Source organism: Cinclus cinclus, chromosome 3 (genome assembly GCF_963662255.1).
Source record: "Cinclus cinclus chromosome 3, bCinCin1.1, whole genome shotgun sequence".
In the NCBI taxonomy this organism is placed as follows: domain Eukaryota; kingdom Metazoa; phylum Chordata; class Aves; order Passeriformes; family Cinclidae; genus Cinclus; species Cinclus cinclus.
Window position 1 is genome coordinate 21,703,921 of NC_085048.1, and position 14,078 is coordinate 21,717,998.

Genomic DNA, 14,078 nt, shown 5'->3' on the forward strand with positions numbered 1-14,078 from the left:
TATCATGACAAAAGGAAGATTAAGTGAAATTCAAACTATTTAAAGGAAATTAGCTCCCTAAACTGATGCTTTTCTACACATTTGATTGTATGCTTCAATCTACATAAAAATCTTTGTACACTTTTAAACAGATATATGCATATATAGGAAATATAGCTCCCTGTTTTAGTTTTCTTAGTTTTGAGTTTCACAGCAGCAGAAACTATAAATTACCCTTTCAAACGTCACTGAAAATTCCAAATAATAGCAGTTACCTCTGCAAATTGGCCTGTGGTCACTCCAGGCAGCCAGTGTATCTGTCACTCTCTGACAAGTGATGCTCTTAGAACCTTGCAGCACATAATTGTCTTCACAGGAAAACTGTACACTTGCACCCACCCTAGGAGAAAAAGGTGAGAAAGAATGAAGAAATTAAATATATTTTAATATCAACATCGTCAAACAAATGTAAATATTGCCAATATTTCAAGATCCAAACAAAAATCCAGGCACAAAATTCTACTCCATCAATATTGTATTAATAAAAAACAACGTATACTCTAGGGAAAGGTCTATTATTCAGTTTGCCCACCTTTTAAGGCATACAAAAAAATTGTGACACTAAGTTTGTTCTTTTACAGTATAAATTCAGGGAATATATCGATAAATATTTTTATCTAAGAAAATAAACAGTTTTTTCAGGCAACAGAGCTTATTTAATGAAGAATTTCAATATTGCTATGTTTATTCAAATGAGAGAATAAACAGTTAGATATGGAAATATTTCAACACATACAGCCAGGAAATATTAACTTCAATCAATGGCAATAATTCATTACATATTCCCAACCTTGCTGAAATTTCCTCTTAAACATTTTTTAGGACTGAAATTTGATTGTTATACTTGTAAAACTAAAATGTGTATCTTTGAAATTATTTATGCTGCCTAATTGTTATGAAGATTTTCAAAAGCTGTATACACTTGTGGTCTATATGACAGTTTTCTTAAACAGTATTTACATATCTGGCTCCATTTATTATTTGTGACATTTTTTGTTCCCCATCATAATTAACTGGTTCTGGTTTTCATTTTCTTACACTTTAAAATCTATATTTGATATTTCATGTCGTGAACTAAGTGAACTCAATGAAGCAGATTTCTCAGTTTAGTCTCTGTAAGTTATTGAGTCCTGAACACCAGGGGATTGCTATATGGCAGTCAGGAAGCTTAAAACTGTGCTGTGAAGAACTGCATATAATGCCATTCACTATCACCCAGCTTATTCCCACCCTTCATGGAAAAATATTTTCTTAGTTTCTCAGAGAATCTCACAAACACTAAATATATTATTAATCGATATTATGTGTTTCTATAGTCCTTTTTACTCTCCCAGGAAATTTTAATATGATTGTTTTCTTTTTCTTCCTTTTTTGTTTTTTGCTTAATTTTAACATTTCAGTATGATGCTTCAGATCTAGAAAAGCTTTAAAAACCGATTTTCCTATCACTTTGTTCTTGACCCCTTTTCTTCCATTATCCCTACAAATTGCATAAAATTCCTGAAGAGTAATATGCTTCTAAAATTGCATTTATTTTACACTTGTCATAATCTTCAGACTATTCTTAAAACCCTCAGAAAAAGAGAACAAATATTTTTCTAAATAAGTACTTTAAATTAATAAAAATTAGTTTATGTTAATGGTAAAGAAAATATTACTCAATCTGATATTTTTATGCCATAAACGCCTATTTTAATGGCATTTTCTCTTATTTTCCAAAATTAGGATCTCTGTATTTCTTTTTCTAAGGAAATAGTGGGAAAAAACCAAGCTGTTGCCTAGCAGTGATAAACACAAATTGAGAACTAAAGTATTAAAAAATCATATTAGATAGAGACCATCCCACAGGGGTAATGCTTCATGAAGTAATGTGAAAACCAACATTTTCCTCAAGTTTGCTACTATCAAGGCATATAAGGAGAATTACACAACTATGCACGCACAAAAAACATGGAGTGTATAATTATTGGATCTCAGCAACAGCAATTTATAATACTAATAAAATAGATTAATATTTCCTCCAGAAAGATGTAAGGGCATGGGGAGAAATGAATAGAAAGAATATAAATATTTTTATGTCTAATGAAGTAAGTTACAGATTTTCTATTTAGACTGGGTTTTCATCATTGCAGTAATAATTTTAATGTTTTTATTAATGTATGCATAAAACATTATACACTAACTTAAGCTATACACTTATGCTGTTTCTATTTGTTTCAATGCTATTCTGCAAAGTATGTATTACAGAGGGTTGGGGTTTTCTTCCTAAAGCTCTGAAAATACCTTGAATCTAAGGATCTAAGGACAATTAGTGTGAACTTCACATGTTTTACACTATGGGTGTAATATATTGAAATGTCTGAACACTAACTAAGGGTCACAAAGATGCTGAATACAACACAATAAAGAATAAACACACAACAATTGTCACATTAGAAAGCAAGGTAGGGACACAAAGTACTCCAAACTCCTTGTGGATCTAAATAAGTATCTTAGGAGAGAGGATGCATCTGAATCACACTTTGCAATAAAACTATTCACACATCCAAAGTTCTGAGTCTCACCATTGATTAAGCTTGACAGTTTCCCATTTAAAAAGGAGACATTCTTTTGAAGATGTCTTATAGCTTGTTTGATATGTGATTTTAAAGAAAATTACTGGTTCATTTACTATCCACTAGTTAACAATTAACGTTTTCAATTGTGCTGGGGGGTTTTGTTGGTTTGTTTGTTTGGTTGTTTTTTTTTTTTTACTTCTCTACCTCCCTAGTCGCACAGCAAATCTATGGGCACTGGAAGTCTTGTGTTTTGCTTTCTTACTTCTCTCTGTAAACTTTAAACATGGGGAAGAAATGTTTCCTCATTTTTCCTTTTTCTATTTTTAATTTGAACTCCATCAAAACATAATTTGTGGGACTATAAAGAAGTCTAGAATTTGACTGGAAGAAGACATTTTTAAAAAATACTAAAAATACTATTAAATACTATTTTTAAAAAAAGCAATTTAATTTTTGAAATCTCTTTTGGAAATTTAAAAGCCATTTGTTTTAGAAGTGTCGGTGAAACTGTGGAAAATGACTGCTTTTTCACATTACCACACATACCATACAATATTTAAGACGAGCTAAAATGGTATTATTTAAATCCATTTCAGATGTCATTTGAACAATCTACTGGTTTGCAATCTCACATAAATATAAAATGTGATATTGACCTTAAAACTGTATTAATTATGTTCTCATTACTCTAGCCAAGTCTGATTTGCCATTTCTCCCCCAAAATGAATCCAAATATCCAATGGGTTGTTTTAAAATCACTGAAAACCATCTCCCTACTTCCTGAGATGAACACAGTAGAAATGTGGCAGGAGGACAGAATGAAAAGGTTAAGATTTCAATACCTTTTTGTTTGCTTTATGATATTAGAATGAATGCCATTATTATGCTGAAAAGAGTGAAACCCTTTTCAAAGAACTTGTCATCATTGAATCAGTTTGGTCTCAGGCTGTCTTGAAAATAAACCCTCTGCCTCTCGATCAGTCCTGCTTATAACTTGTCTTTCAGTAGACTGGAAAAGATTTTGAATAATGTGCATTTTCACATGTTTTTTGTTCAGATTAATATTCACAGTTGTCATTCTCCTGACAAGAACAATAGCTCCTTCTGGTGTTTATACTTTCCTCTTAGAAAAGAAAAAAAATAAAACAAACAAAAAAAACAAACAAAACAAAAACACATTGCCTTTCTTTACTCTCTAGAGTACTTTTATTACATTGGAGAAATGCAAGCAGCAGCAAATATTATTCCCCTTTTCCAATGGAAGAGCTTGATTTGTCATTACAGAGAAACAAAAACCAAATTCCAGCAAAATTTTCTATTTAAATGTACATCTAGATTTAGAAAGTTAACTTTAAGCTGGATATGTTTCAAAGAGATATTAACAAACTTTAAAGTACATGAAAAATAGTACCTGTTGCATAATGAGTTTTCAGATAATGAAGAACATGTAGGTGGAAAACGAACTGTATCATTTTACTCCAATAATATTCAGAACTGGAGGCCCAAAACGTGCACACAATTAATGTGATCAAAGTATACACAATGTTTTATTTATCTTATGTTACATGATGCTGCTTGTAGAGCACCTTATGCATTCCTTTATCTCCATGAACAGTAAGATTCACTTGGTGAAATGAAAATATTATAAGAGGCTGGATGGGATGAAGGAGGGAGGGAAACAGCCTCACCCTGTCAGTTTAGTGAGCATAAGCATTGCTCATAAGTAAGATCCAGGCATTAAAGATACCTTTAACCCACATTCATTCCTGAGAGACTGTGTTCAAAACATAGTTACCTGTGGTTTACAATGTTCTTTGACATTGCTTTCCCTTGGATATCTTAAAATGTACTTTGGGCTTTAAGATTCTTTTGGGTTTTCCCTCTTGGTATTTTTAGCATTGTTGGGAAATTTGTTGTTGAGCTCTTGCATGTCTGTGTTCACACGTTTTGGGTCTTTGAACCTCTTTCACCAAAACTATTTTAGTTCCGTTTCTCTCTCAATTTACAGGCTAGCCCCTAGAGGTGAAAAGAAGTAATTTTCTTTCTTTTTTTTTTTCTTTCTTTCTTTCTTTTTCTAGCCCCTAGAGGTGAAAAGAAGTAATTTTATTTCTTTTTTATTTTTCTTTCTTTCTTTTTCTCTTTTTCCTCTGATTTTACCAGTGTTCTTATACCTGTTGCTGTTTCTTAAATTTTTGTCATATGCCACTGATTTGGACCACAACTAGATGAAAGTCTGTTTGGCCAACAGTATATCACGAACGTGTAAAAGCTGTATGACATTTATAGATTCACAGAATAAATTAGATTGGAAGAGGACATCATCTAGTCCATTTGAAGGAAGCTCAGCTGGAAGACAGTGCTCAGAGACCTGCTTGGGTGAGTCCTGAATGCCTCCTTGGATAGAGATTCTGCAAATCCTCTCACAAACTTCAGTGTTTTACTATCCTCATAGTAAAAACATGTTTGTTTTGTTTCTGTTAAATCTTGAATCTAGCAGCAATTCACCATGTGTGTCCTTATTTGCATTGCCTCTAGTCCTGTCACTGTTAACTCTTCCCAGAGCTGCTTTTCTCTCACCACTGGTAACAAAGTGGAGATCCTAGATACTGACCCTAATTCTTTCAACTAAGTATTTTATTTGGAGGAATTCAGAAGTGGCATGTTCTGCATAATTTGTGGCTTTAGAGGAGAGGATACTGAAGCAGAGGAGGGATACTGAGGTATGACGGCACAAGCAGGAAAGTAAAATACTCTCCAAAATAACAACGGGAGTAAAAAGGTGTTCCTTGGATGACTACATAGACATGCTTTAATACCTCTTGAGAAAGAGTTATAATTTAACATCCCATTTTTACCTAGTCTTCTACTGCCTGATGCTTCTCTCTTCAATACAACAAACATTAATAAAGACCTAAATAGAAATTACATTTATTTTCCTAAAATAGCACCCCTTTGGGCAGCAAATACATACTGTATTTTTGTATCACACAATTTCATTTGCAGTAGATGTGCTTGACAAGTTGAATCAGAACACACAGAAGAGGACATCAACAAACATCTAGAAAACTTGTGTGTCTAGCCTACTAATTGAAATCTTATTTCCCTCCATTATTTTTTAAAACACATTGAACTGCTGCCCTGCCACTAATGAAGCCATGGCTTTGCATATAACCAAATGTTTTCGTGATGGAGCTCTTTATGGTCTCTCAAACTCCTTTGAGCATAAATGGAGAAAAAATCAAAAGGTATGTCAGTAAGAGAATAGATTTTTGATTTATTTTTCCTGTCAGTTACGATGTAAGAGCCTTGATGCAGGAGGCAAGTAGTATTAATTCCTTCTAATTCCTATAAATCTTTCCTGTCTCTTAGGTCTGACTGTCCATTCTCTGCTGAGCAATTTATACATCTCTGCATGAGCTGGAGGCAGCCATCTCCTTCCTTTGACCCTTTTCACTATTGCACTTTCCAGTGTCTGCATTTTTTTCCTCAATGGGGAAAGAACAAACTTCCTCCTTTCTCCACAGGGGTCCATTTGACCTTGTCTTCTTTTTAATATGAAAAAGGTGAAAACAAGAAAAAACTGGAGATAGCATTTGTCACAGCCTCAGACACCGAATCTGCTATGTTCCTCAAGATTTTAAACAGCTTTTATAAAGTGGAAAACAGATAATACTCTCTGCTTCTTCTTTTGTGCTCTCCACAGAGTTCTACTTTTTCTCCATGGATGAGATTTTTATGGCCTAAAATTCCTATTTTAAAGGCATTGACTTAAAAAAACAACTCAAGCCAAAACAATACAAGATATGCAATTCAATAAATCTATTTTGACAAAGAATCAATAAATTTAAAACTAGGGAAATTATACACATCTGTAGTTACAATCTGTGTTATGCTACAATGTAAAATATAACCAAAAGTCTGTATTCTATCACCATCCTCATTAACTGTTAAAAACAGGTGGGGCAATGTTTTTTATCTCCTTGGTGACTCATCCCTGATAACTCCCTCCAGGGAGACATCTTCTATTAATGGGCCATCAAGCCTCACTGCATGACTCATAAAATTACATCATCTCATTGAGAGATGCTCCATGGGGGGGCAGGAGGCGTACCAAAAATTCCTACCAGGATATAATCTGACATTTTGAACACCAGAGCAGCCTTACCTACTGAATTCCCAGCGGACAAGAGCTACATAACCACCGCTGGACCTTCAGAGGAAGATCAAACCCTTCTACAGGGTCACTGCTTCAACTAAACAAACCACATCTGTCACTTCAACAGCAGCATTTAATTGGACTGCTACCACCACCCTGACCAACAAGGTGTCAGATTGTCAGATCTTGACTCTGTCAGTTTAATCCATTATTGTCTGCCTTTATTTTAATTTTCCTGTTAAATTTTAGTTCTGACTTTCATTGGTTTCCTTCCAAACTAGTACACAGGCTATATATATACATGTATAAATATAACAGGAAATACCTTCCTCTTGTTCATATAGAAAACTAAATGTGCCTACCTGAAGTCAGAGCCTACCCTCTTCCCATTTTCAGGAATTCCAGGATCAGGGCATGTATCAGATGCAATTGCATCCCCACCCTGGGTCACTGCAAAATAAAGGGAAAAGCGTATGAGACATGCAGCTCAAAAGATAACTCTTTACATTTGCCATACATAAACTTCCATTGCCTGAATGCTACCATATTTTAGCATCTTTTCTTGAACAAGTTAAAACCATCAACAAAAATAATCCCCACATAACTGATTTATTTCGTATATTATTTATTTTCATTTGTTATGGTAAAAAAGGCTTTTCTTCTGTGGGAAATTATTGATTTCCTACAGTCAGACATTCTTTTTATTGGTACACTAGGATCCAAAGTTTTCCTCAGACTGGGAAAAAAAGCATTTCATGAAGTCACCTTCTGAAATCTTTAAAATGCACTCTTGTAAGTTTAAGACAGTATAAGAAAAAATAAAATCTCCATAATAAAATTTGTCCATAATAAGATTTTAAATAAACAAAATGCAAGAACCCAACTGTGATTCTGTGGAACTATTGAGCAGGAATATTTTTGAGTTCCAGAATCATTTAGATTGGAAAAGACTTCCATGATTGAGTACAACTTTTGATTAATCACTATTTTGACTGGAGAAAATCTCAAAAATATACAAAATACTGAACAATGCATTCATAGCCAGCAGAATATGTGCCCCTGCAAATGAGGCTCAAATGTCTATTTTTTGTTTTCAGCTAAGAATAGAAAGACAAGAGATCCTGTACTGGTCTACTCTTTTTGCCCTCCATTCTTTCCAGTCTGTCAGATAATTAAATTATACTATGTATATAAATATCCAAAATTATGGTACTCTCAAAACTCAAAACAATTTGAACATCGTCTTCCCTTTTTTCCTGCTACACTCCTGAAATGGAAATTAAAGAAAATGTGAAGTTAAAGTTATTCATTTTAAACAAAAATATAAAGCAGAACACTGAATTTACAGAAAATACAAACACACATGAGCTTTTTATCCTGCATGTATACACATATGGTGTGTCTAGCTGAAAAAGGAAAGAACTGACATTAAGACTGTGTTGGGTTTGCATAGCCAGATTTTGGTAGCAGGGGCAGGGGACTACAGGGGTGGCTTCTCTGAGAAGCTGCCAGAAGATTCCTCCATATCCAGCAAAGCCAATCCCTAGCAGCTCCAAAATGGAGCTGCTGCTGGTCAGGGCTGGGTCAATTAGAAATGGTTATAACACCTATGGGATAACAGACCTAAGAAGAAAAAAAAGTTACTGTGCAGTTGCAATTGCATCCAGGGAAAAGTAGGGTTAGAACATGTGAAAGGAACAGCTCTGCAGACACCAAGGTCAGTGCAGGAGGGAGCATGTGCTCCAGGCACTGGAGCTGAGATTCCCCTGAAGCCCATAAGAGGGAGAGCCCGGTGAGGACCGCTGGGAGGCAGCTGTGCCGCTGCAGCCCATGGAGAACCACAGCGATGCACATGCAGGGTCCTGCAGACCCATGGAGAGAGGAACCCACGTTGGAGCTGGTTTGCTGGTGGGACTTGTGACCCTGTAAAGGACCCAGGCTGGAGCAGTCTATCCTTGCAGGACTGCATCTCATGGAAGAGTGACCCATGCCGCAGCAGTTTGGGGAAGACTGCTACCCATGGGATAGATTCACACTGGAGAAGTTCATGGAGAATTATCTCCCGTGGGAAGGACAACATGCTGGAGCAGGGAAGGACTCCTCTCCCTGAGCAGCAGCAGAAACAACCTGTGGTGAAATGACCATAATCCTCATTCCCATCTCCCTGTGCAGTTGAGGGAGAAGGTAGAGCTGGGGAGGAGGGAAGGGTGGGAGGTGGTCTTTATAAGGTCTTCACTACATATTACCCTGCTCTCATTTTGTTAGCAATAACTGCAATATCTCTAATTCCAGTCTGGTTTTTTCCGTGATAGCATTTGGTGAGTGATCTTTCCGAGTTATCTCAACTCATGAACTCTTGGATATATTTTCTCTTCCCTGTCCAGTTGTGGGGGGGGGGTTGACAGACGCGCTTTCGTGGCTGCCTGACACCCAGCCCGTGCCAACCCACTACAGTTATATGACTCCAGTCTTTCTGTTTCCTCCACAAAAAAACAGAACTAGTAGGAATTTGTGGTTCATATTTTCCATCCTAAAAGATTTTTGGGAAATCTTTAAGAAAAGGACAGAGCTTTCTTCCTGAATTTAAAACAAAACAGTTAATTGGAATATTTTAGCTGAACAAAATAAATTACACAAATCTGAGTGGATTAGAGATGACAACCTTGCAGCTGAAAGGTGATGAGAGATTAGATGTAAAAAGCAGATGGTTTTTCCACACTGATGTGCTTTCAAATTTAATACAGCACCAAAAGCACACAAATAGGATACATACAATCAGATTTTAAGAGCTATAAATCTTCATGTCTATTTTGGCAGCTTCAGGAACAATTCATTTAAATAGAAATACAAATATTTACAGAAGAAGATTTAAAAAAATAAAAAACTGCATGAGAGCACTACAAAAATACAACTGAGACTATTACAGACCAAAGTTCTTGACCTGACCACAAGTTCATCTGAAGAGAAACAGAGAAGCTACAATGATTACAGTATATTTCAACATTTGCCTTTTTTTCACCTACAATGTTTTAAGAATAGAGGAATCATCTCCTTTTGTACATCTTTTTAACATTGCTTATTGTCCTGCATAATTTTCCTTTAAACTACATCAAGAAAGATTATGATAATATAAAAAATTTATTTGAAGACACAACTGAAAATATGAGGTCTTACTTAAAAAAAAATATTTCCTTCTAAATACAAAAGTGAGAAGTTAAAACTCAGTTCACCTGGATTTTTGTCCATGTATAACATCTGGAATTCACCATCTCAAACTCTCCGCACCAGAGCTCAATTCTGCTAATTTCACTAATATAACTTTATCAAAAAGTTTTTTGTGTGTGAGTAAAGACTTTCAGAAAATGCATATACTAGCAAGTATCCATATATTTTATTCTGAAAATTTAATCTTGTATTTTATTGAAAAGGAACAGCATTGAAATGTAGTTTTAGTGAAAAACCTGGGCTTGTTGCAAAAGCAGCCTTCTTCTACAATGATGTTTCTTAAAATAAATTCCTCTTTACTAATATATCTTCCATTTTTTCAGAGAAAAAAAAAAAACAGTCAAATATTTGCTACTTTTAGCTGTGTTAGTGGACAAGAGATTCAGTTGGGACTACTGAATCACCAAAACACAAACCTAAGCTAAAGGACTGATATAGTTATTTGACCTACTAAATTTACTATACCCAAACCTTGTGGTAACAACTGTTACACAAGGTGGAGATTATTACCTTTGTTACCATGTTTTAAGGACATCACATATCACATTGGAGTGAAGCCATCTCCTTTTATGGATATACTTACATACAAAATGCCTAAGTACTTTGGGATGTTGATAAATGCTGAGTTAGACCTTAGCCATAGCACAGAAAGAAGTGATCTCCCCAGATATATGACAACCTTTGCAAAATTTCCTTCTCAGCCACTACTTCACTCAGTCAACACACTCTCACACCAATATCAAGGCAGGGTGGTTCAGCCTCTTACTTATGCAGGGGAATAACATCTCTTTAAATAGGACATAGGTATCCTATGTCTGGAACTCAACACATCTTCCTGGATGTCTACAGGCCTTGTTAAACATGGCCCAGGTTTTAGGTTTTATTTTCCCCAGTGAACTGTCAAGTGTACTTTTAACAGATTGTGTTTGCATGACTTGCTGTCATGACAAAATAAATCCAATTCCCTGTAAAACAAACCTCCCTGATTTTATCTTTCCAGATGGGGGGGGGGAAGAAAAAAGGAATAAATCTCTCAAATTAGTCTAACAATTTATTGCCTCTACTGGTTCAGAGACGCCAGGGACTTCAGCTCACATATGTATATACTTTTACACATATTAGTATGCTTAAAGCCTTTACCCTGGCAGTATTTTGGAATTTACATAAAAATTAGGTATTAAGATTTATTTTAGTTCCAACATTTACCATTCAGACTCAAAATAAATGAAAAGATGCCCAAACAAATTCCTGTTAAAGACCTTTATCTTTGTTACAATCCTGTCAGATTTCCACTTTATCACTGCTGTGAAGCATTATACATTGCTTCTGAGATCCATAACATGAGATGAGAAAGTATCATTGATTTGAGTATATCACTTTCAAAATATATTTAAACCTTGAAGCCTCTACAAGCATTTCCTGGATGCACCATTTGTATACACCCAGTCACATGCCCAATCTTTCACAGGTTGAATTTTGAAGAAAAAGGCTTTTGTATGCTCTTGAAGGACCCACATCTACGTTGTAGTCTTTGTGCATAGTATAAAGTTTCATTTACCTAAAGTGTTAAAAGGCATTTTTTGCACCTTTCTTCTGTTTTGTCCCATCAAACTTGAATTGTTTCTCTTTACATTCAAAGCTCATTCACAGACTGAGTGCATTTTAACTATCATTTCAGAATTTAAAAATTTCAAAAGAATGGCATCAATGAAAAAGGAAGGTACTATTCCTATTTAAAGCTTGCAAAATTTATAAATAAATATTAATTATGCAAAACCTTTGGCAAAGCTACGCATTAATTATCAGGATTTATCTCAGAGCACTAACAGTGCTCCTCTGAAATGCAAATATATACTAAGCATCTATAAAACTTGTATTTTATGACAAATAAATTTAGGACCAGTCTAAATGACACCAGCCTCTCTCAACATATTCTTAGTACATTTTCAGTATACCCGCTCTGTTTTAAAATAAGAGAATATAATCCTGGCTAATATCAAAGTAAGACATTACTTTACATAGACAATTGCTCATACTGAATCCCAGTTCTTCAAAGAATCATCAGCTAGAGGAAATGGTGAGTTCCATGAGTTCCATGAGACTAACATCTGAAAAAGTATCTGAAGTCACAGGGAAGAGAGAAAAGTGAGGAAATATTCTAGCCCGGTTTGGGTTTTGTTACTTCTTTTTACAACAGCAGGTCTGAGAACATCAAGGATTCTTCAACCACCAGAGACGTCTGTAGTACAGAGACAGTGAACTCTCAGTGGATACAACTTAACTCTAGAACTTCTCAACATGTCAGGCTATTATATACTGCAAAACTTAAACTCTCAGGTCTTTCTACAGAAATAATTGAAGAGTAGCTGTGAGTTCATTAAGATGACTGACAGATTTGCATTCTATATACAACCCCTAGGGTTAAGACTAGTGATTTAAATTTCTACCTGATAAAAATAAAATCTATTCTTTCTTTTCTGACTACAAATGAATCAACAAGATTTTTTGCATTTTCTAAGTTGGGATCATAAAGGCTACAGTTTCCACAGCTTTGGAGGTCACCTTTATTGTTTTACTTGAAATATGACACAGGAAATTCAGAATTCCTTTAAAATGTTTCACATGCTCTAACAAAATAGTAAAGAAGAAAGATCGGCAGTAACTACAAATTAAATTTTAAAATATTGTAATCATAATAATAAACAATTACCAGATACATTAATATCCTAATTTAGCTCAGCATATGGGAAGTATTTAATCAAGAAGCAGTATTAGGCAGGAGAAAGGGCTGGTGAAACAGATGTTTCATGCAGCACTACAAGCAAAGTGAAATCTCCCTTGTTAAACTATCAATTCTACTCCAGACATGCTGACCTGCTTTAGATGCATTTATATTCTGAAAATACATTAATGAACTGCTCAGGTTTATGTAAACTAAGTGATGAAATACTTTGAAGGCCCTGATTTCAAAGTGAAGTATTATTATGTATATATGTGTCATCTTTCTATAGAAAGATATTATGTATAGTAACATTATTTATAAATACACATATCTTTCTTCAGTGGCCATTACGTTATTAAAAAATATTGAGTGTTCATGCTTCAGGTTCCAACACCTACAATTTTAAATTTAATAAGTTACGGCAGTCTCTTTAGATATTTACTCATTCTCCAAGTGATAGCATCTGCCTTACAATAAAAATGCATAACCCAGGAGTCCTCATTCTTTCAATAATTTGTTCTGAATACTTTTCAAATGTAACCAAAAATTGCGAGACTGACCTCCAAGAAGGTCTTGACAAATACTTGACGGAGACAAGACAAAAAACCCTAAAATTTTCCGTGGAAAGATATGGCAAAAAATAGCAGTTTTTCTAGAGCTCAGTGACAAGCCGTGGGACAGAAGAGGGGTCACAAAGATGGTCATCAGGCTGGAGCACTCCTCCTACAATGACAGTCAGAGAGCAAAGGTTGTTTTGCCTGAGGAAAGCAGCTTCCTTGGCAACCTCACTTCCAGTACCTAAAGAAGACTTACAAAAAAGAGGGAGAACAACACTTTACCCAAGTAGATAAAGATGAGACAAGGGGAAACAGCTTTATACTAAAAGACAAGATATTTAGATTAGATGTCAAGAAGAAAATTGACTTAAAGGGTGTTGAGGCACTGGAAAAGGTTGCCCAGAGAAGTTCTGGGTGCCGCATCCCTTGAAGTGTTCATGGCCAGGCTGGATGGCATTTTGAGAAACCTGATCTTGTAGAAGGTACCCCTGCCCATGGGGAAGGGGGGCGGCTGGAGGCTGGAAATGGAAGATCTTTAAAATCACTTCCAACCCAAATCATTCTACAATTCTATGAGGTTTGTAAACTGAACAAGACTGCAGTGAATGAGCACTTTGCCTCTCTATTTTGATGAAAATAAAAGCTTACATATGTAAATATTAACCTCTTTCTAGTCAAGAAGTCAAACAGAAGTATGACACTGTTTCAATTAAACAAGGTATTAGATGCACTAATCAATGTAATAGAGTCAATTTGATTATTCATTAAGCTCTTAAGATTTACATTTATTTACATTTTTAAATGTTTCCTACTGTAAAGTA

General features: G+C 35.1%; 1 protein-coding gene across 1 annotated transcript in view; it reads right to left on the reverse strand.

Moving 5' to 3' along the window:
* Positions 1–14,078, reverse strand: part of CSMD1 (CUB and Sushi multiple domains 1) — a 1,073,346-nt gene that overhangs the window by 329,547 nt on the left and 729,721 nt on the right. Inside the window, exons 8-9 of the mRNA XM_062489724.1 lie at positions 7,116–7,203; positions 255–379 (exon numbers count right to left, since the gene is read on the reverse strand). Coding sequence (XP_062345708.1) covers positions 255–379; positions 7,116–7,203 — 213 coding nt within the window. The remainder of the gene's footprint in view (positions 1–254; positions 380–7,115; positions 7,204–14,078) is intronic.